The 25,321-nt window shown below is 24.7% G+C and overlaps 1 protein-coding gene across 1 annotated transcript in view; it reads left to right on the top strand.

Annotated features, from left to right (window-relative positions):
• LOC114129578 (RNA-binding protein Nova-2-like) overlaps positions 1–25,321 on the top strand; it is a 55,803-nt gene that overhangs the window by 13,883 nt on the left and 16,599 nt on the right. The window contains exon 2 of the mRNA XM_027994365.2: positions 21,553–21,702. Within this exon, the coding sequence (XP_027850166.2) occupies positions 21,553–21,702 (150 nt within the window). The remainder of the gene's footprint in view (positions 1–21,552; positions 21,703–25,321) is intronic.

Consider the following 25,321-nt stretch of genomic DNA (forward strand, 5'->3'; position numbering starts at 1 on the left):
AATGACATATTATTTCGCAATAATATTATGATACCGTAAATCGATATTTTGTGTTATTAAAAATATTACGTGTTTAGTGTTATTACGTCTTCTGCAGAGTAGTTACAGTCGCTTTTCAATTAACAACTTGGTGTTTATCACCGCCATTCGCGCGATTCGCGGGGGGGTGGTGTTGTGCAGTCGTCCGCGCGTCAAGGTTTGTAATAATGCAATAATATTATAATATATTATTATTATTATGACGCTCACTACACACAGGACGCATATAGGTGTATATTGACGAGGTAGTATATAATATGTATACGGACGTGGCGTATATATTATTATTATTATATCGCCATCGCCTGTTGTATATAAACGGTTTGGCGTAAAATAAACACACTATTCTATCGACTGCCGTTCGCAGGGTGTTGGTATTATTTTATGATTATGTTATATCGCGCGCATTATAATCATTATTATCGTACTCGTCGTAACGTAAACGGTGTGAATATCTTCGGTAAACACGAAATGCCGTAATAAATGCTTTCACCATTCGTCGGCTTGCGATAGAACGCCACTGTAAAAACTATGCCAATATTGTGTTTGAATCGGTTTGATACATGTGTAATATTCAACGTGTGTGTGTGTATTCGTACAAGGTCGAGGCTTTTAATGACACGGGCAAACATTCAAGACATAAAATAACAAACGCGCACACGTGCAGTGGTGCAGCGTGCTTATCGAATCCCAAGAGTGTTCAAATCGTACACGCGCCTTTACTTTTGAACATCTAATTAGTAATTAAATAAATAAATAATTGATCGAAACGTATAGGTTATATACGGAACGTTGTGATATTTCTCTGTGCGTGACTAATTATTACTTAATTATTACAGTCGTGAATGTTTTTTTCTTTTTCCCGAGTATTGTTTCTGGAAATATTTTTCTACGCGTTTTCTTATATAACTTCGTCATTACGAGGTGTTTTTTTTTTGTTTGTTAGATTTATTTTTTACGTCACTTATTACATACATTTCATTTTTTTTTTTTTTGGTTGTTCTTACAAAACACCAATAAACATCGAGAAATACATAGTTTTATTATAGGTAATTAATTCTGCTTAATCTAGTCATCGTTCTTAAAAGTATCGAAACCAATGACACTAGGGTGCCAGGTCAAAGAGATAACTATATAGCTTAGATTTTTTTTCGCTATTTACATAACTTATGGTACCTATTTATATAGCTAATTCTAAAGTGAATACTATAATGTTTAATACTGACTTCTGTGTATTGATCTAAGTGACGAATAAAACGTACATCGTATATGTTTTTTTCGTATAATACTGATGTTTTTTTAATACAATATAACCTTAAAGCTTAAGGTTATATTATTATGTAGACTCAACTTTTTGATCTTGTTGATACTTTAATAAAATATAAATTATAACTATCTCTTCGTTTATTACGTATTTTTCAACAGTTAAAAACTTATTCCAAAGCTCAGTATAATAGTTTTTTTTTGTACGCGTTCCATTGGATTCCACATGATGAACATCAACTGCTTAACCTTTGAATAGATAATTAGATTAACAAAATATTGATTGCGTTTTGGATTTGGTAGTTTTAATAAAGTAAATGAATAAATACAATGTCACAGAAAAAAAGCAGAAATAATAAGTTCGATAAAACAACTTTTTAAATAGAAACTTTGAAAACATTTTGCTGTAAGATGTAACCTACAGGAAAAAGTTTTTTAATGTTATAAATCACTAGATTAATTGCAAGTATAGAACTTCTAACAACGAAACATGTATGTGTGTTAGTTAATGTATACATAAAAAAATAGAAACTGTAATGAAATAGATAAAACGAATACAAAGAATTTGTTTCATGATTACTAACAAACGTCTAGACGTAAATATTTGAAATGTCAAGGCATAAAATCAATAAACTTTTAAGGGCACATGACTTTTTTGCTTTTAAAAATTCTTATGTTTACAAATATTTGTAGGGTCAAAAATTAATATAAATTAGTATTAACTAGCGTATATATTTTATTATTTTATTTTTATTACAAGTACATACTTATTATCAAATTAATTTAATATCTAATAGAAATAAATTTAAACTGATACTTATAATATATAATTATATAGCGCTTTGAATCAAAGTTGTAGTATTATTCAGAAAATTATTATTTTTAATAATGTTGAAATAAAATTCAAATAAAGACAATTTTATTTAAAATATTGATTTAAACAACAATTTTTAATGAAAAATACAATTGTTTTAATAAAAAATGTTAGAGATAAAATACGGTTGTGTTTTTCGTTAAAATTGTTCAATTAAACCAATATTTAAAATAAAATTGTTTATACAGTATACCTAGTATTTTCATATTTCATAATTAGTCAAAATATTCAAAATAGTTTAATTTTCTGAATAATTGCCCATTTACGTATATGGTATTATTTAAACATAATTTAATTAAATGATTCCTATACAAATATTTAAAATTAAAATAAAGCAAAGTTATTTACAAAACTTTAATTTGTTTTATGTATTTATGCATCGATTATACTTTATTGATTTATCGATTTGTACTTAGCTATATGTCTTTATGATACTTATATAATTTCTTCTTTTAACATTTTGAATGAATAAATTTGATATCAGCCAATATTGATAAATTATAATTATTTATGAATATGAATAGGTATTATTAATAGTCAGAAAATAACTAAATATTTTACTGGTAAATAAATATAATAATTAAAAATAACGTTAAATAAAATTAATGATATATTTGTTGATTTCCTATATTTTAGCTATCATAATTATTGATTCATTGTTTTTTTTTTTTTTTTTTATTAATTTAGTAACTTCACGTATTATTGATGTATTGTTATACTCGATATTTATTTATTATAAAAATCAGAATAATCATTTTATCATTTAACTGTAAATCATGATCTAATTTAAAATTATTTTGATTTTTTTAGTATTTTATTAAAAACGCTATTTCTTATTTCTTATAAATATATAATAATATGTATTTGTAACAATTATATAGTGTTTTTAATTAAAAAAAAAAATATATATATATATATATTAGTACCTAAATAATTTATTTAGTTTTTAAAAACAGAATTTAAAGTAAATATATTGCATATTTTAAACCTGAATATTTATTATATTTATTGTTTTGCATTCCTAGATGAAATAATTTACCTTTATTGTTTTTTTTTTAATAAACATAATAATTTGACTAAATTATTAAAGTAAATTCAAATATAAGGTATAAATAAAACATTTTGAAATATTATAATTTTAAATTAAGGTATACCAAAAGTAATTAATATTTTTCATAATAATAATGACGGTAGTCGCCGCGAGATTCTAGTCACATGACTCATAAATAAATATTTATTGTGATAAAATAGCGAAAAATATAATAATGCTTATACAATATTATATGGTGTATGTAGTGCGTTATTCTGTAAAAAATATAATGGTTAATTTTTCATGAATTTTTTTTATTGTGACTTGTTTGTCTATAGTTCTTTAACAAAGACAGTACATCTGGAAATTTCATGTTTAATGAAACTTGTACAATTGTACATAATATTATAATATCTAACCAGTCAAATAGTATGCTATAGTTATAACTTATAAGATATTATTTACATTTTATAATTTCCGTTTTAGCTTATATGCTTTTAATCAATCTTTGCTTGATTTAGACAACAACATTTAAGTCAGTTTTCAAACGTATAATCGCATTATTAAGTCTGACGATTAACAAAATATAGTACATTTTGGTTGAAATAACTAATCGTTTGCAAACTCATAAATTACTTTATGCATCTAGTATTTTAATATTATATAATTTAAATAAGCGATTAAAGTTGTTTTTAATACTGAATAGGCGAAGTCGATTATTGATCAATTTATTTTTAACAACATATTTAATACCTATATTATTATGTCTTATAGTTACCAATAATAGTTAAAAATACGTCATGATATAATCAAGAAAAATAAATGCATCATAAATTATAAATCATGTATTGCTTATTATATTAAATTCTAAATTATATTTTTTACGATATTAATATACCTATATATATATATTTCAACAATAAATTTTATAATGGTTTAAAAATTTTATATTTAGTATTTAAAAACTATAAATTAAGTAAAATTATTAATATGCATTTTATATTATACATATATTTTATTTACATAGTAGCGTGTTTTTTATAATACATTTTTGTGTTACCTGATTTTGAGTTAGTTAAAAGTACAGTTCAAAAACTTGCATATTACACATTTCCTTGGATTATAAATTAAACACATATATTATACTTTAAAGTTATCATTTAAATTCATTAAATGATCGTTATAATATAATAAATATACCTACAGTATTGCTATAACATCGTATACAAATTATTAGTGTATTTCAACAAGTACAACACTTAAATGAAACATTTACTATTTTTAAACTTTGTTACATTAAAGCTAATATTGCAACAATTTTGTAATTTTTAATAAATTTAACAATTACGTTTCCTTGTTATATGAACTCGTACACCTACGGTAATGTTCTAGTTATATTTTTTTTTATAGTAGAAACCACCTACTTGTGTGATGGTTGTTTATGACCTTGTGAAGCGTTAATCATTTTAATATTTGTATCTAAAATAAACTTAAAAATATTTTAATATTTTAAACAATGAAGGTGCCATGCATTAAATCTATGCAGCGTATTTAAGTTTTTGAAATTTTTATTGATATCACTTAGTTATGTTAGGTTTTTTGAATTTATTAACAATAATTACGTAATTTGTTTTATTGTTATAAAAATTTTGGCCAAGTAGCTGTAAAATGTTGTATGACTAGTGACTACATCGATTTCATATGTCAAAACCGTTTAGATTTAGTTTATGTGTTTTTTCCATAAAAATGGAAAGTTTAAGGTTTATTATATAGTATTAGGCGAATCTAAATCAAACTAATGTCATTAGGTATGTCAAAAAATTCTATCATCGATTCTTATCTAAATCAATTCACTATTTTACATTTTTTAGAGAAAGTGAAACTTATGAATGTCCTTAAAGTAATGTTTATGACTTTGAACATAGCGTATTGGTTTTTACGATGTTTTTTATGTGTCCAATCAGCAACGGGCTGCAACCCGATTGAGCACAGTTTACTCTATTCACAGGGCGTATATGTTTTCACCCAAAGTCGACCTTTTGATTTTCGCCCAAATGACATTTTTCACTTAAACTCAAAACAGAGTGATTTGGTTTTCGCTCAAAGAAATATTATTCGTCATAAACAAAAATATAATATTTTAATTATCAATAATGTGTTGTACAACTACATATAAATAAATAGTTTGATAAAAAAATCAAATTTTTTGTAAAAGTTACGGCACGTAGATTTTATAAATTCGTACCGTGTGAGCTGTCCAGAATTGTATTGTGTAATATTTTAAATTTATTTATTTTTTGTTGTTTCAATACTGAGTACCTATCTTGCTACAGTTTCAAAACATTTGTGCTATTAATCTTAATATACATTTCGCTAAAGACTTCATTAAGAATAATATTCAAGTATGGCACGAAAGACGGCGATTTTGAATTTAAATTTGTATTGACGTGTGAATGAAATAAATAAATAAAAAAACAATACAGTGGTAACCAAAATGTTTTTTTTTCATTTACAATGATTTATATTTTTTTGGCCGAAAACAAAATCACTATTTTTTGAGTAAAATAGGTTATTTGGGTGAAAACCAAAAGGTCGATTTTGAGTCCGAACAGGTCCTCCCCTTTTACGATCCAATTGACAACCCTATTTGTTAAACCATATTTACTAATAGAGTCTAACTAATTTTTGCATTTTATAATATGCAGTTTACTTAAGTAAAGGAAAGCTGTTACTTAACATCCTGATACGATTGTTTGGGTCGTAGAAAATGTATCTATGTATTATAGGTAATAGGTTGCAACCCATTCGAACACAGTTTACTTTTTTTTTTTTTAATCAATCAATAGGAATAAAAAATACGATACGATTGAGAACAGAAATACGCACAACATTGCCGTTTTATTTTTTAAATACAATATAATAATGTTGTTGTTGTCTTGATAAATTATTAAAAATTGTTTATAAATGTCATAATATATATATACATCATAAATGAATTACATGTATTAAAGTGGTATCCTTAAATACTTATTTCCCACTTATTTTAATAAATATTTTAGTAAATCTTCAGAAAATTGGTATTTCTTAAATAGTCATTGTAAGCCATTATTAATGGTTGTACTAATTTTTGATTTTCAATAAAGCTCATATTTTTATGATTAAGTTAGTCTTAATAATTGACTGAACTTTCATCATTGTTTCAGTCAGTTTCTTGTAAAATCATAATAATCGTAATCACCGATCCATGGTGTACCTTTGATTCGTATCGCTTTTATCAACAACCGATAGGAAACCATCAGTGAAAATAATAGCCATGTCTTACAATTAAAATATACCTACCTACTCGTAAAATATAACGACAAAAAAATAAAATGAGATAGAAAAATTTGTAATATTACATTCGTTTGACTGTGCTCAATCGGGTTGTTCAAAATAATTAACTATGTTCAATCGGGTTCCACTGATCCGACGTCACTAAGGAGCAAACATATTTTCAATTTTGAAAGCGATTTCTTATTGCGAATTGGATCTAGATTTGTCTCTTACTAGTTCAAAAGTGAAGAATTCCTTGTAATTTTCAAAAAAGTCGCAAAGATTATAAAAAAAACGGAAATATTTACATAAACCCAGTTTTTGAAAAAATCGATTTTATTTTTTAATGATAATTAAAAAATGAATAATCAATAACAAATATATGTTTTGATTATTTTTAGATTTTTAGACCTTAAAAATTTAGTACACATTCAAATTTGAAAATATCAATCTTAGAAACACGAACAAATTTTATTATTATTTAAATAATATTTTCTATCTATGTATACATTCAAAATATTTATAGACTACTTTTAAGCTGGTATTTATATTATGTACACGTACCTACCTACTTAAACAGTTCAACTTTACGCTGTTATTGCCTTATAAATTATTATAGTTTTATAGTACAACAAAAATGATGAAGTAATTTTTTAATAGTGACTTACTCTGCAATAACACTCAAAATTTACCATAAGTAAATTCTTTTATTTTGCTTATAATATTTTTAGACATTAATTTTTTTTTTAAATGCTCTTTCGACCGTATATTGAACCAGTGGTCGAACATGTTTACCGTTTACTGTAGGAATTTAATTGGACACGAGCCAGGGGGTGAATTTCACACTGTCTATATCGTCCCTTTTTTCCGTTTTTCCCTCTCCCATCTGTCTCTGTCTATTTCTCTCATTTTCTCACACACTCACCACGGCCAATTATATGTCGAGTAATATATATCGTGTATCTACCTGCAGCCCTACGCACATCTGGCCACTGCGTACACGGATTAAATACGGTATAGGTACCTATTATTACATCATATACAATCGATCTTGTCGACGGGAAAACGGTCATTACATATGCTTTTTCCTCGTGTTGTACGAAGTGGTATTAGGCACAAATACAATTTAATAATATGTAACACACACGTTTATATTATATCTATAGGTATATAAGTATAGGCATACGGTACAATACGTAGGTATGCGCAGTAACGGATGCCTATGCACGATGATACCAAACGTAATCCGAAAGATAACCCGAGCCAATATCCAATTTGCATGTGCGTTACTCGGGGTCGTGAGAAAAAGCGGATATAGTATATACTATACATGTATAGAATATATACCTTAGCTGCGGTTGTGGTGGCGTTTTGGGTGTCGTCATACACATACATAGTACATGCACACACATACACGTACACACACACACATACACAAACACACACACACATACATCAGTTCAGTTACCGTGGTTACCGCAATCGCGTGTGCGGTACAGCAGGCACTCGGAAACGTTTTTGCCGCCCCGACCTTAGCGTGAACATCTGACACAGTATTGTATATATAAATACATAATATAATATAATTTGCGTGTGTACGATCATTATTATTATTATTATAATCATTAGGCACTATCTGCATGTAGTTATTTTTACAGTATTCGTTACAGTTTAGTCTGCCGTTTTATGTGTTATGTAAAATTCTGTTACCTACATTGTTAACAAAAGCAAATTATTGATAAAATCGAAAAATAATAGTCTTCAAAAACATCGTTTGATTGCTTTTTATAATATTAACACATTTGTTTTTAATTTGGATATGGGTGATGGGTGGTCTAGAAGGCGGTTCTATAAGGCCGATCATATATTATTAGCTACATCACACCTAGCATTGCAAGTTTAGAATTTTCGGAAGAAACTTTTACATAATTTTATAACCATTCTGTAATAAAATATAACGATGATAACTTTTTTTTTAACTTAATAAGAAGTTTATAATTCCTATTCCAAAAACCGTGTCATCCCAGAACCTGGTACCTTAATAAAGATTTGTTCAACTTAAATTTTATACAAAATTTTATAAACATTTTAGAATTAAATTTAACCCGAAATGCCAGATTCCTGACTCGACTAAAATTTCTGAAAAATCTGTTTTAAGTTGGCCGGGGATCAGGGGTGTTATAACCCCAGTATATCCTGTTTTAAAAGAATTTTGTATTTCTTATTAAATTATAGCAAAAATGTATAATAGTTACATTTCGTTACAAAATGATTATAAAATCTTGCAGTGAAAGTTTCGTGTAAAAATTCAGAACTTGAAGTGCAGCTCCAATTATTCTCTAAATTGTTTTTTTTCTTAAAAAATGTAATACCACGTAAAAATATTGTAGGCTCGCAATATACTTAAATTGTATTATTTTTAAATGTATTTTTAATATTTTATAATTTCATGTCATAGTATATTTGTTATAATATGCCAATATACATGAAATTATAGTTATCAATGCGGTTTTTGGGTAACTATTTTCTCTAAAATTATTATTTGCGGTTTACCTGTCCATTAAAAATCAATTGATTAACAATCATTCTCCACAAACAATGGTTAAAGCTTGGAATTTCAAGTGAAATGACAGTTCAATATGTATAAAAATATAAATTTATGAAATATATTATATCGTTATAAAATTTATAAAATTTTGGTTTAAACGTTTATATAATCTGTCATTTCAATTTCGTTTTGGAAAATCTGTCTGATAATTATTAATTTATAAAGATAAATAAGTTGAAAAAAGAATGAACATTATTTTTGGAATAAATTCGTAGTAAGCATTGAATTCAAATAGAATAAAAATATAAAACTTTTTTGTATCTTATAGAGTACTAATGATAATAATATTATAATATGTGTACGCGAGTTTTGTAAATAAAATGTGTTGTTCTCAAAATGTAATTTAAATATAAAATAATTAATAATAATGTTTATTAACTTTCTATTGGTAAGTGTACCTATGTACTTAACATACCTTATGAACATATTGTAGTTGTACGTGCTTAATTAAATATATCATAATATATTATATAATAAATAATACTTCAAATTTTAATTGTAAGTTTGATTTAAAATAACTTAATAACCAATTTATTTAATTTTAGAAATTTATTTTATTACTAACATTAATGAAGTATTTGATGATTTAATCAAATTGATTATCTATAAACTATAAATTTTAGCTATAAGTTATAGTGTACCTATACACTATTAATGTTATTTTTTATTTGTTTTTTAATTCTACGAATTTTTGTTAGTAAATTAATGGTCTTTAAATACAAAATTATGATATCTATGTGTTAATAATATTGATGTGTTATTTAACTCTTCCTAGGAGAATAAACTCATTATTAATGTAAACTAACATATATAATGTATAGTTGAATCTTGAAAAGGTTATCATTTGCAAATAATATAAATAAAATAGAAACTCAATTTTCAGATAATGTTGTTATAAATTTGTTTGACAAATATTAAATATCACAAAACTAATGACTATGATGTGTGTATGTCTTGAAATTAATTTAATACTAATCGACAATTACATTTAAATTTGTTATTTTTCTTAACGATGGGAAGACATGATTAGTACCATGGGACGAATTTTTATAATGAAAATTTAAATTAATAGGTGCTTACTCATTTATTCAAGGTTGTGTTTCACTAATTATAGTACCTATAACTAAATAAAGTAATAATTATTAAAACTATTTGAGGTATTAAAAAAACACTAATGTTGGTAATATTATATCAGTGACAGAATAATAATTATAGTTAAAACTTTTAAGTTTAAAGTATAAAATATTTATTTAATTACTTATAACTTATAAGTTATAACTATGTTTTATTGTCGTCGTAAGCGCTTATAATACAATAATAACATTTTGAAATGCTTATAGAAATTTAGCATATTAAATGAATAATGGTGTAATTTTAATCTGTATTTTTAATATCTATAAAATATAATAATACGTACTAAAAAAAATAAATTATACAGAAATTGAATTGATGATCCTTTAAAAAAATTATTAATCGTATAATTTATATTGAACTTTATATCTAATATTAATATACCTACTTATACCATATCATATTATAATGGTATGAAATATATATAATGTGTTTGTGTGTATTTATATCTTATTAAAATTATAATATATTAAGCTCTATACCTACATTTTTAGCGGTTTCATCATTTCATAATGGATGTTTGAATAAATATTATTTATTAAAATAAACGCATTAATTCTTTCACGATTTATATATTTTTTGTATAATTTATACTGGTTAATAAAACTAACAGTTTTATACTGTTGTATATTTTATACAACATCGTCTACCATTTTCGTGTTTTTAAATTTTAGTTAAAAATATTTTATATTAAGTACCTTAATATATTTTAATTAATTACAGTAATGATAAATAGGTAAAGTAGAAAAATCTTTTATCAAAGAGTGTTGATTGAAATTATTTTGCTTTATTACTCGTATGTGACAATTCTATTGACTTTTAATTAGTGTATTATGATAAATAGTGTTCTTAAAGATTTTCATAGTATACATACCAGAGTATAAATTTAAACAATAAAATGTTAACACTTAGTAAAATATTAACTAGTATAGGCTATATTGCATTATAGCGATATAAATTATAAGAATATAATATTTATGTATTAAGATTATTCAGTTAAAACAAAACATAATTGATTATTTGAAAAGTGTGAACTTTAAGAAATTTTAAGCGTGAAACTTTTTTTTTATTATTAAATAAGATATAGGAAGTTGTTTTTGTGTGATGACACGAAAGTAAAGCAATATCCAACCATTCTTCTTCTCTTATTAGTTATTATTATACAAAGCGCTTTAAATTTTAGGGAAACTTACGAATTTAATGTTTTTCAGTCAAAGTTCTTAAAACAATTTAAGAGGAAACCAATATACAACAAAAACACATTTTTCCGAACTTCATCTATCACATCACTGCTCCTTTCAAGTTTTTCAAAAAGTTTTTAAATTAAATTGAGCGAAATTTGTAAGTTGGTACGATCAATTTATCTACTGATAAATATAGTATATATACATGTAAAGATAGACACTTACTGTCTAGTACCCAGTATTTACTTGCAATTAAATGTATTTAAAAACAATACTAGATATTACTAGGTAATATTAAACATTTATATTTTATCGCCAAATAATTCGTGTTATTCGGGCAGTAAACATTGTGAAAAAGTTCGGATAATTAAATGTCTAGTTGGTAATTGAAATCCACATTTTCTAAAGAACTATTTTTTGCTTAAAAAATTGTTGGAATACATGCGCACAATAGAAGAATATTTAACCTGTGACATGAAAGTTTTTTGTAAAAGGAAAAACGATTTATTATATTATAAATTTTAATCTTACATACCACAAAAAATATTACTTTATTTAATTTGCACATTTTTAGTTATTTATTATTATTAATTCTTGGATATATAGAAGTAGGTACCTGTTTGTTTCTCGGTGTTGTAAACTATTAAATTATTATGTAAAATTATAGCATAATTTATAATACCTTTTTAATTGATGAGTAATAGCTTAAAATTATTTTCCTTAAATAACTTTAAAACAACTTTATTTCTAGTTAAAGGGAGTTCCTCTGATGTTAAGAAAATTTCTGCTATGTTCAATCGGTAGGTTTAAGCTATGTATTAACCAATTGAGTAACAACAATGTTATGCGATAAATTATACTGTTGACTTTTGGAATGACTTAGAATAACATTGTTTTTATCAAGTATTTTAAACCGTATTAGTAATTTATGTTATCATAACGATTTATTTTAATTAAGACTATAATTATTTTATTGCGTCGATAATAAATTAATTAGGTTTTGCCGATACTCATATAGAGGTGGTAGAAAATTCCATGTTTGTCTTCTTTAGTTATTAGTTTGGTGTTAACAGACTAAACTGTATTTAGTATTTTCTTTTACAAATTTCATGAATATTTTAAATTAAATCTGAAAAAATTACCATCTACTACCTAACATTTCAGCAAAGCATAATTGGTTTTTTAATTTAAAAATTCTAAATGTTTTGATTGATAAAATTATCGTTAGGAGCTTGTTATTTTTTTAAAATCTTATTACTTTAATAGGATGTCAAAACACGACATTTTCTCTCTTTATCCCACGTAAAAAAGCAATTTTGAATTCAAAAGAACCAATTTTGTGTTGTTATTTTGTTAGCTTTAGTATTAGAGTGAATCAACCTATTATTATTATCAGACTTAAAGTATGAACCTTATTTGTGTTTTTACGTTGGATTTTTTAAAAATTTTATGTTAGTTATGACTTTATGATTATTCAAAATGTTACACTATACTAATATTCATAACTAGCATGCATTAATATAGGTCAATTCACTCTAATACTTAAGCTAACAACACAAAGTTGGTTTTATTTTACGCAAATTTGTTATGTTGTGCGTGGGTCAGGGAGAGAAAAATAGTAATGCACAATTATATAAACTTCAATTTTTAGTATATTATTGTACCCTTATAATAGTATATAAAATCTAAGTTTAAGGTATGTGAGTAGATAATTATTTGATTGTTTATTATTTATTTTAAACTACAATCTATTAGTGTTAGTAATACAATTTCCTTTGATTTAATTTTTACATTTCATTAGCATACAAATGTAAATTTTTGTTGAGTATTGTTTTGGTTTTAACACTATGAATAATAACTAGATATTTCCTCATAACAACATCCGTTAGTTATATGTAAACTATAGAGACATGAGCTATTAATTTTTTTTTTTTGTAAAGGTAACCTAACCTATTGTATGGATTATGTATTGTATGCATTACAATTTAGAATTATTGATTTATTCCATGATGAACTTTCATTTTGATTTAAAATAATTGAAAGTATTATGTTGTTAAACATTTTAGAATTTCCATTTTGTAATGATTAGAAATGTATACATTCTGTATTTATGACACAATATCGTTAAAGTAAGTGATACATTGGTAATACCTGAAATTAAAAAAAAAAAAAATACATACTTCACGGTTGAGTTATTAAAATTCAATTTGTTTTGCTGTATTGACGAATAATATAGTATGAGTTTAGACGTTGAATAATATAGCCAGTAGTTATATACAAGGTTTTTCGAAATGTAGAAAATTTTGTAGATAAGTAAGAATTCTATAAAAAGTTTTCAAACTTTGTAGACATATGATCCAGTGAACAATGAAAATTTAAAATTATGTTTTCTATATAACTTAATTGAAATGCATGCCACAAATATAGGCTACGTACCAGTGTTTTGAAAAATTTGAGTTCAATTATTCAAATAATTTAATTCAAGTACAGAGTATACTTTATTTGAATATTAAATTTTTTAAGTATCGAATATAGTCCCATTGGCTAATCTAAGTATAAATATTTGGCATACCTTTTATAATATTTTCTATTTATAAAATGATTTTAAGCACTTATCTATGTGTACTATATTCTAGAATAATTACTGAACTTTAAAAGTACTTTGTACAATTCTAACTTTTATATTGATAAAGTTTTAATTTTTTTTAAATCATTTGGATCTGTAGTTACTTATTAAAGTTTGAAGTATATGGGATGTTTATACGTTTAATAATTTTTAAAACTACAGGTTAAATATATATAAATCAATTATTTACTACTTTAATTTTTAATACATATTTAATTTCAATAAGCAATATCATTCAATATTAATTAAAAAAAAAATTATCATATTAATTAGTAATGTATAAGGAATATAATGAATAGTTTTTAATAAAAAAAAAAAAAAAAAATTATATAAGAAATTATTTTAAATGAAAATGTAAATTTGTGTGATACATACCGATAGTTTTAGTCAAGTTAAACTTCTTACATATATAAAAATTTATACCTACAATATATTATCTTACTAATAATATAATAAATCATAATTATGGTATTATGATAAATATGGGACTTTGTGTTTTATGAAAATTATGGTGGTATAAGTTTTTGGAAAACCTAGATTTAGATATATCTTTTGATAATTTAATACCTTAAAAATGATACGTCATATCATATAAAATAGTCGAAGAATTTTATAAAAATTATTAAAAAAAAATAATAAAGAAAAATAATAGTTAAGCTTACATTTTCAAGGTTTTAAATTAAATCTAACAGTTTTACTTTTAACTGTAATACACGTATAATGCGTATACATCTTGTACGCAGGAGTACAAAATATTATGATTTATTATACCATCGGTTGAGTATAATTACGTACAGATGAATAAATAGTGTAGACATAGTTATTTACCTATTATTTATCATATTGATTTAAGAATAATTTCTAATTTTAATGATTATTATTAATTTTATATTTTATTGTAGAGAAATGATAAGTAATATAAAATGTATATTTTTACAATCTTTTAATTTATTGATATTAACTTATTCCAATTCCCAACATTTAAAGGTGTAATAATTATTTTTTAATGATTATATATCACTTCACGCTTAGAATTGTATAATTATCAAATAGTAGGTTGCCTAGTATACGTAGATACTATATGATCGATATAAATAATAATAAAATATATAGTATAATTTGTTGTGGGATATAATTGGCTTGCGAAATGAGTAAAAAACGTATTAAAATAACTGTGAAATATGTTGTAGGTAAGTACTGAGTATAAATGATATAATACATTTAAGTTACATTTAATTATTTTGGTTTGAAAATATAGTCGCTCTTTAGCGGACAAATAATAATTATCGTTATATTTTTTGAAAATACTAATTAATAATTTGATAATCGTAGTTATAGTATATTTTAGACGGACGATGTCCGTTGAAGCATCGTCCGAGTATTCCGTTTGAAGCTATTACCTATAGTAGTTGTACGATTTCGTTTACTATATATTCATCGGGCGGTAAACATTAAAAAAAAAAAAAAAAAAAAAACGATAGGTAATAGCGAATAGTCGTATAATTATATTTAAACAAAAACTTGTTCTTCGATAGTTCTTGAAAAACGTTGTGTGTATTTTTGTATTAATATTTTTTTTTTTTACTAGTAGGGATTATAATCGCCATACATTATGCGGCGTAAATGTAATACAACCAGTCGACTGTAGCACCGCAGAGGTGTCCAGTGTATAATGTACGCTCTTTTGAAGGTCGAACCGGTTGGCATAAGACTCGCGCGCGGCTGAACCAGTAACAGTAACCTAGTAGAGGTCGTCGGGGTTAGGTATAGTTATATGTCTTATGTATATAGAATATACACTATGAATGTGCAGTGTATATTCGGATGAATCTGCTCCGTGGGACCTTGACAATGTTGTGTGTGAGTGTGTAATGATCGGGTTATTTGTGGAGAAAAAATATGACGGTGTATGTACTTATTGGTAGGTATATATTATTTTATTATTTGTATACGTATGTACTTTTGCGATCATCAGATAAGTGCGTTGTCGGCGAAGGAAGAAGTAGGAGAGTGAGAGAGAGAGAGATTATACGAGTGCGAGAGAAGAGAGATAAATAGATAGAGAGAGAGAGAGAGAGAGAGAGAGAGAGAGAAAGAGAGTGAGAGAGAGAGATTGATTACGTCAAATGGTAAAATAATTGATAGTATGTAATAATAATTACGTGCGGTAAAATGACTCGACTTCGTTTGGTACCTATGACCATAATACATTTTTCGTTTTACGTTTTACGTTTTACGTACACACACACACACGCACACTTAACGTCTTGTGCGCGAGTCGTCGCGATCGGCGGACCGTATGCGACGTATTATGAATTTATGTATATTATTATTGTAATAAAACAATATTTATTGACTCGTCGTCGAGAAGTTCGGAACGCGAGCTCGCTGTGGTTTTCTACGACGTTAGTAGGGTCAGGATGAAATAAAATCAAAAGTTTTTGACTTTCATACACACGCGGCGGCGTCGTCATCACGTACCTCCGGGGCCTTTGCCTATACAACCGGCGGCCGGTATATTATATATATAATAATATTATGTATTATAACAGCGGAAACTGGATTGTCGTCTACGCCTCTCTCGCCTTCGTCCGTCGTATACTTACGGATCAATATGTTCGTCACGTACAACCGGTATATGGAGAGACGGGCGAGCAAACTTTTTGGTTCGATTCTGGATCGACCATGAGTAAATTGCCACTGTCTGCCGCCGACACGTTTTGTGCCGCCGATTTTCAAGTACGTGTGGCTGGCGAAACGTCTGTCGTCCGTCCATCTTTGTCATTATTATTGTCAATGTTATATATGTATTTGTATTATTGTTATACATACCACAAATACCTATACGACCTACCTTCCTACTGTTAGTCGTTTTAAACTATTATGACCGCGCTCGATGATCGATAATATCCTTTTAACGGCTAATCGTTCATTTCACGGTTTTACGATGATATGCGATATAATATTGTATTAGTGGTGACGCGTGTGTGCCTATGCCAAAACAAACTTGCACGATTCTCGGTAAAAATTCATAAATTCATTTTTGAAATCAATTTAGTATAATATTATATTTATATTATTAATCGACTCGCTCGTTACGCGGTGGAAATGATGAGGGTGCCCAACGTTGCCATCGTATATCCGCGCAGTTGTTTGTTGTTTGAGTTTGCCCTACACAAATAAGCGATTCAATTACCCGAAAGATGTATCGGAAACGCAACCGAACATCGTAATTTATTTAAATTATTAACTTTACTACGAGATTAGAGAGAAAAACGTTACAGGAATTACGTGTTCATTATATTTTATGTAAATAGTTTTAAATGAAAGTGATATATCATATATTATTATAGTTAAATTATTCACACATCCTTTAATAAATATTCGTTAAATCCGTTAAATGTTTTGGGTTTTGGTAGTTGAATTAAGAGATAAAACACACTCGTTATTTTTTTTTCACTTTATCTTATTTTAGTTAAATAAGTAATTATTAAAATCAAATGTTGTATTAAAAATGATCATGTACGTATAAATAAGTAGGTTACGATCTACATGAAAAAATATTAAATAACGTGCCATTAGTTACATCAATTACAGTATCTATTATATTTTAACTGGAGCTTAAACCTCGACCTTAAAAGCAATAACATTTGAAGTTTTCCTTGAAAATAAATACTGAATAAAATATAAACTAATATTAAAAAAGGAAATGTAAGGTTTTTTAAATAAAGACCTTACTTTGTTTATATATGGTCTATAGAACATTCTTCATAAGTAAATGATAATTTATAATAATAATATATAGATTTTGTTATAGATAGTTTATTACTTTCGTTAGAAGTATTCTTATTTAATTTAATATTTATTGCAAAATAATAATTATTCTTACGGGTTGTATTTAATTTAAATGGACATAAATTTTCTATTTATTGTTTTAAAAATATCATTTAAATTAAACCGAAGAGTATTAAGTAATACATATTTTGGATATTATTATAAAAATATAACAACAAATGTTTGTTGAAAGCTTAACAAAATATTATATGTATACCTACAATTTAAAACTATATTATAACAACGTATTTTATTTATAATGTGTAAATAGTATATACTTTATACTATATCTAACCTATATATTAAATAATACGGATTTAACATAAATCATTACGATACACCTTGTATGTATGATATACATATATCACACAACTTCTGTTCATTAAATTTAACACTTAAAAAGTTATTCGTCGTATGTATAGCACGATTTGATTAGGCAGGTAACTTAATTGCTTAACTAATTATAGTTGTCATTAAATTATTTCAAGATTTGATATGCTCTCATCAAAATATTATCTCAAATCTTAGTATTTCGAGCACGAAATCGTTGTCCGTGTAATAAAAGTCGGTAACCATTTTTTTTTTAGTTGAATTATCTCAACACTACCCTATAACTATAGTACTTGGGAAATGACTAACTCAGTATTTTATTGGTAAGCTCGTTAGGTTAAGTAGTATTAGATAATAATAATAGATATGTCTAAATATAATTTATTTTTATAAAACTCTTCTTTGCGACATCGTTGGTATTATAACCTTCATTGGATAGCGTGATGTTTGTGTTGCCTAAATTCAAAATAATCGTTTGTGTATTGTACATTAAATAATACCTTCCCTTTACAATTTTGTTCGATATCACTGAAATTATTAATACGAAGTGCTACATTGACAATTTCGTTTTATATAATTCTATGTTTACTACCTATTTGATACAATTATTACAGTATAGAAAAATACGTAATATATATTTTGTACGTTAATACTATCACGTGTAATATTAATATCAAACGAACAGGGATTACAAACTATGTTATAAAATGGACACTCAAATCAATTATAAGCATTTAATCAAATTCAAAACTTTATTTATATTTAAATAATAGAAAATAGGGGATGTATAAAAAATATATTGTTTTTCAATTTATTTAAATATTATGAGAGAAACTTTATAGGTTAGGTTAGGTTCAATAGAAAACTATTTTCCTAGAAGTAAAGGAAACTAATTAACAACAATACGTCAATACAGATACTGAGCGCATCACGTCTATTTGACAACTTTAAATTGAAATTACATTTTCATAGATAAAACAGCGTATAGGTACTACGATTATTATACTATAAATGATAATATTACTATATGTAAGACTGTAATGAATAGAATACTGGAAAATAACTTAAGTAATAAAATAATATAAACCCCACAGTTACGTATAAAAAATTCTTTTATGTATCTATTATGATTATTTATTTTTAGGTTAAAAACAATTAAAAACTAAAGTGGTACTTATATTCTATTATTTCGATGTAGCTACTAAACTAGTAAAGTTCATATAACAGAGATTACGTTATTGATATTTTATTAAATATGTCAATAATAATAATGACTAATAATGTACTTTATACCTAAAGAAAAAACTTCTACGCCTGCGCTTAAAATAATATTTGCTTATACAATTATTTATTATTACTATTATTATTTTTTTTTCGTAAATAATGGAAAACAATACACATACAATGTAATAAATTATCCACACCCAATCGATTAATCAAAACAACATGTTACAAAGAGTCATCGTCCTTTGAATAACAAAATACGTAACAGTCGTAGCTCTCCTAACTTCTAAACAATTTGTTTACTATAACGTTTAAAATCAATATATACTCAATACTCATGCATTTATACAATCTAACCCAACAAACATAGTTAATACGTGAAACATATATAAAAATAAACAGAATCTTTAAAAACTACTCGTTAATCACAGAACTAAAGTACTTAATATTATACAAAACATTCATTTACACATTGACAGGGGTATTATTTGAGTTTTAAAAGACTTGGCAAATGAGCTAGTGATTTTGGCAGAATATCCAATGTTCGGTATACAGTCGACCATTCCAAGTGCAATTACAATCAGTATTAATTTTGTGCCAACGGACCAGAACTACCCATTTCGGTTTAATTTATACTTTAAAATTAAATATTATGAAATATAGACGAAGACACGAAGTAATTACTTTTAAAAATAATTTCATATTTGAATTATTATTAAATTTTTTATATTTGCTTATGTACTCTTACAAACGTCAAACACATTATTATGTATTTACGCTTTAAATTTAACATAACAAATACAATTTTGTTTTACTTTAAGATTCAATATTTTCATCCACTATTAAAAATAATTAACGTTAACGTTAAATTTAATTAATGTAAACCAGCTTAAAGGAAAACACTTAACACATAAAATAGTACTAAATGTACAAACCTTACTTATATATTTATATAATAAATATATAACTCGTTACGAAAATTTAACTCAAACATATTATTAGGAGCAATTTATTAATAATAAAATCTTTATTAAATATTAATATGTATAGGTACCAATTTTGAGATATTTTGAAGATTATTAAAAAAGTTTACATGATACCATTTCTGTAAATAAGTATTCGCAGCAGTGTTACGTTATAAAACACATTAGAAACAAAATAAATAAACTAACAATTGAAATCGTACTATGAATTTTTTTTTCCTAATTTTTTTTCCGAATTGATATGTATAAATTAATGTTATAATATGTATTATTCGCTCAACATAGTTTCTTTTTTGAATATTAAATAAATTATCAAATCATATTTAATGTGTGCGAGGCTTGAGAACGTTTTGAGGATATCGATTTTTAAGCATATTTCATACGAAATATTCACACAATCACTTTAACATGACACTTTTGTGCTTATGTGGATATTGTTGTTCATGACATATTAAGGGACAGATAATAGTAATGACTGGTCGTGAACAATTTCATATTACATACTATATATTATTATGTACTGTTATCCTGTTCTACCAAGAAAGTCTTTCATGCAATATAAACACAATAAACAGTTAAATACTTCTTATTGTAGTATAATATATATAATAGTTCTAACAACAAAACAAATACAATTTCTTAAAAAATATATTTTTACATTTTGTAATACCTACTCGATCGTTTGTAAGGGTAAATTTCCTAGAGAGACGATGTGGATATCGCCTACTGGACTAATGTAAATTGGGGCTAATATATATGTATATATAGGTGCCTTACTTTTATTTGTATTATACGTATTCAATAACTGACTTAACTTTTAACTTTTTTTTTTGTTATTATTGTTTAGTGTTACCCCCTCAGTAGCTAATGGGAGAAATGTACAGATATTTATTTATAGATGAATTTCAAACACGACTTATTATGAGAAGATATCAAAGAAATTGTCTATAATTTAATTGTTAAATTAATTACTAAAAAATATTTATGTTAAATCGATTTTTCTAAACGTATCATTTAATTTTTTGTATAAGCTTTATAGATTAAAAATCTGTCTAATAGAAATTAAAATAATTATTTTGAAAAATCATACAATTAATTATTTTTATTTTTTCAGGAAATTCAGATGGAATGTATCACATGAAAATTTTAATTCCCTGTATAACCGCTGGTGCCATCATAGGTAAAGGCGGGGAGACAATTGCACAGCTACAAACAGAGACTAATACTAAAATAAAAATGTCAAAAACAAATGATTTTTATCCTGGTAAGTTGATTTAGTAACTTAATTTAATCATAAATGTATGTTAAGTTTTAGGTATAGATTGTTTAAAATTTATGTAATTAGCCTTACCTTTAAATTAACCTAACCCTGGCCTTACAATTCTGTACGAGTTTTAATCGCCACATTTTATATTTTGAAAAATGCCCAAACTATAATAAATATTAGATTTAGTGTTACAATAATTTTAAAATAATTTTTAAGAAATATTTTTTTTTTATGTACATAATCAGTTTATATTCAAGAATCTCACTTGTTTAAATTTGCATTAAAATAAATCAACATTTTCAAAAAAGGTTATTTGCTTAATAGTTTACAGTGAAAAAGAGTGTCATTTAAAAAAAGAAGTATATATGTCGTCACTTGACTGACATTTCTTCAATAGTATAAAAATCTAAACCATTGAAAATTTGATAGGTATCGTACATAATATTCATAAAAATTTCAAATAACAGAATTTAAAAAATTTATTATTTAGTAAAAAATGAGGGTGAAGAATCACGCTGTATAGTGTATATATGTATACATCTAAATTGCATAATATATATATATATATATTTCAATTTTATTTAGGTACTTCACTACCTCTTATTTTAAAAATTCAAACCTCTCTCTACGTAATAAAACGAAATGTATAATGTTATTCAGTCAATTGAATAAGTTCATGTTTCTTCGTGGACTGAACACTATAATTTAATGAATCCCTATCTTTGAATTGGATATAGCCATAAAGGTGTATCCAAGATAGTAAATCCCACTTTTCGTAGTAAAGTTAGAATACGTATTTAAGCCTCAGGGATACTTACAAATTGAACGAATCTCACTAGTTTGATTTTAACATTTATTTATTATATGCTCTCATGTTATAAATATTATTTTCTGTTAGAATGTTCGATAGCAATTTCTAGATGCTCTACTTTTTATGGATTAAAATGTCAATTTAAAAAATCAAGACATTTAGTTGAATAATAGTTTTTATATTATGTTATCATTAATAATAATAAATTAATAAATGAAATAACAATTAAAAAATAATTCCATACAAACATAAATAATTATTGTTGATATTTAATTTATTAATTTATTCTAAATTAAATTTTAAAATTTAAAATCTAAGTTTGTTTAATGTTACAATAACTTATTTAAAGTTTGAAGTTATGTTATATAATTATGTATATGTTTCTAGCTTTCTTTAAAACATATCATAAAAAAACATTATTTTTTATTTTAACATTTATGAAATGTCTATTTTATAGAATACAATTACAACAAATACTTCTCTACATTTATTTAAAATAGAATAAAAAATATTTGTTTAGTAGCAAGAAAATAATTTTAAAATGGTTGTAAGAATAACATTTATGATACAAATGCCGTGTTGAGTACTTCAACCATAGAAAATATCACAAATATGTATATTTTTATTCAAAAATATCAATTCAAGTTTAAAAAAATTTTAAAAATGAAAGAATATTTTTAAATATTTGAAAGGAAAGTCACAAATGCAGTTTTATGTATTTATATTGTATAATAATAATAATTAAAAATTTAAAAATATCTTCAAGTTATGGATTTCTACTTAAACAGAAGGCCATATATTTATACACTTAATTATTATATAATATAAACAATTTTTTTATGACACAATTATTTAACATCTCAACACCTGGGTTTTTTTCATGTCTCAATTTTCTATTTCTATTTGTTTTAAAATTTACTGTTGAAATATAATTATTATAATTATTATATATATATATTATAATACAATATTAGGAGCGATATAGGTAATATTTAAATATCATACGAGGTATATTTTAAGTAATCTAAAATTGTCTTGTTCAATGACATCGTGTTTGGTTGTTAATGTACATTATAAATAAGGTGATTAGGTAGGTAGGTACGTGTATTTTTCTAGCGGCATTTTTTCTGACCTTCTTAATATATTAACGTGACATATATTATAATGACCACGGAAATAGAAATAAACCAAATCTAGAACAAATATTCATTTAATAATGACTATTGATTCGTATTGATTTGGTATTCAAATCGTCTTTTTTTTTTATAAAATATAATTAATTAAAAGTGTTCTGTGTTATTGTGCGTAGAACTGTCGAATAAATTTAAAAAACACGTTCAACGAATTATCATTATCATTTTTGTCGAATAAGTTATAGAAGAATATTTAGAAAAGTTTTAAAAATGAAAGCATTTCATAAAAAATGGTTGAATAATATAATTATAAAATTTCGAAAATTGTGTTTCTTAATTTAATATTTTTGAAGATTGTAATGATATATTTTATAAATATGGAGTGTTAGAAGTTTAAAGGAATGGCCTTCCACCATTTATTTTATCCAAAAAATCCATTGCTTTTAAGAAATTATACTTAAAAATATTTGCATTGCAGTAAATGTTTTATCGATTCAGTCCTAGGTATATATTTTTTTCAGACTTGATAAATAACACGTTTTACTATAATAATTTAATTTCTATAAATCTATATATATTCATTATCAAATCTAAAGTATTTTTTTACCTGACCTAATATTAATAATTTAACTATTTGTTGTGTTTGTTTTTTTTTAATTATCCAGTAGAAAGTATTATTATTTGTCAGTATTTTTTTAGAATAAAATAATATATCAGAAGTATTTATAAAAATTGATTTGTTTTATTATAATCTACGTATCTTTTTTTTTTATTATTATTAAACTACCTCTAAATATAATTTAATACATTTACATTTTTATTTTTTTTTGTAACTTAAAAAAAAAACACTTTTTTGTGAGATCTAATAAGTATCTATCTTTTTTTTTTATTTTATTTCTACTTGCTTAAACTTAATTATATTTACTTATTAACTTCATTTGTCGATATATTATACGACAGTCATTTTATTTTTAATAATCATAAATTAATTCATAATTAGTGAACTGCTATAGGATGATCTTTATTTTTCATTTTTTTTTTTAAATTATAAAAATAGATTCAGAAAAATTTATTAAGTCCAAACTGTGTTGCAAAAGCTTTAAAGTTATAAAAATATAAAATTTTCAAAATTATTAATATTTTGAATTATAATTAAACATAGCTACAGAAAAAAAAAATTTGATAAAACATAAATATTAGACAACTAAATTTAAAATAGTTTATTTTATTTTACACTTTTATAAATGCTTAACTTTTTCAAATATTTTAATTGAAAAAGAAATTTATAATAATTTTAATAATTTAACTGATATTTTGGGAAACTTAAAATACAAATAATCAAATATAATTACAATAAATATTAAATAATATTGTTATGACTTAAAACTTTTAATTATAATATAATTTTAACATTATAATGGTACAATACAATTTATAACAGTATAAGTGTTTATTTTTTGCGGTACCTAATCAATAACAACTTTTAGTAGATATTGTTTTTCACATTCATATTTTGTTATTTTGTTGCTATAGTCCTTGACAAGTTTTATTTTTCTTTATGCAATATCGTTTATAACTGGAATATTTTTTAAAATTAACAAAGCTTTATGAGTCTCTTTATTGCTTTCCCAATTTAAAGGGTCATCATTCAAAACAGTTGAGTTAATGGAAA

Source organism: Aphis gossypii, chromosome 2, assembly GCF_020184175.1.
Source record: "Aphis gossypii isolate Hap1 chromosome 2, ASM2018417v2, whole genome shotgun sequence".
Classification (NCBI taxonomy): Eukaryota; Metazoa; Arthropoda; class Insecta; order Hemiptera; family Aphididae; genus Aphis; species Aphis gossypii.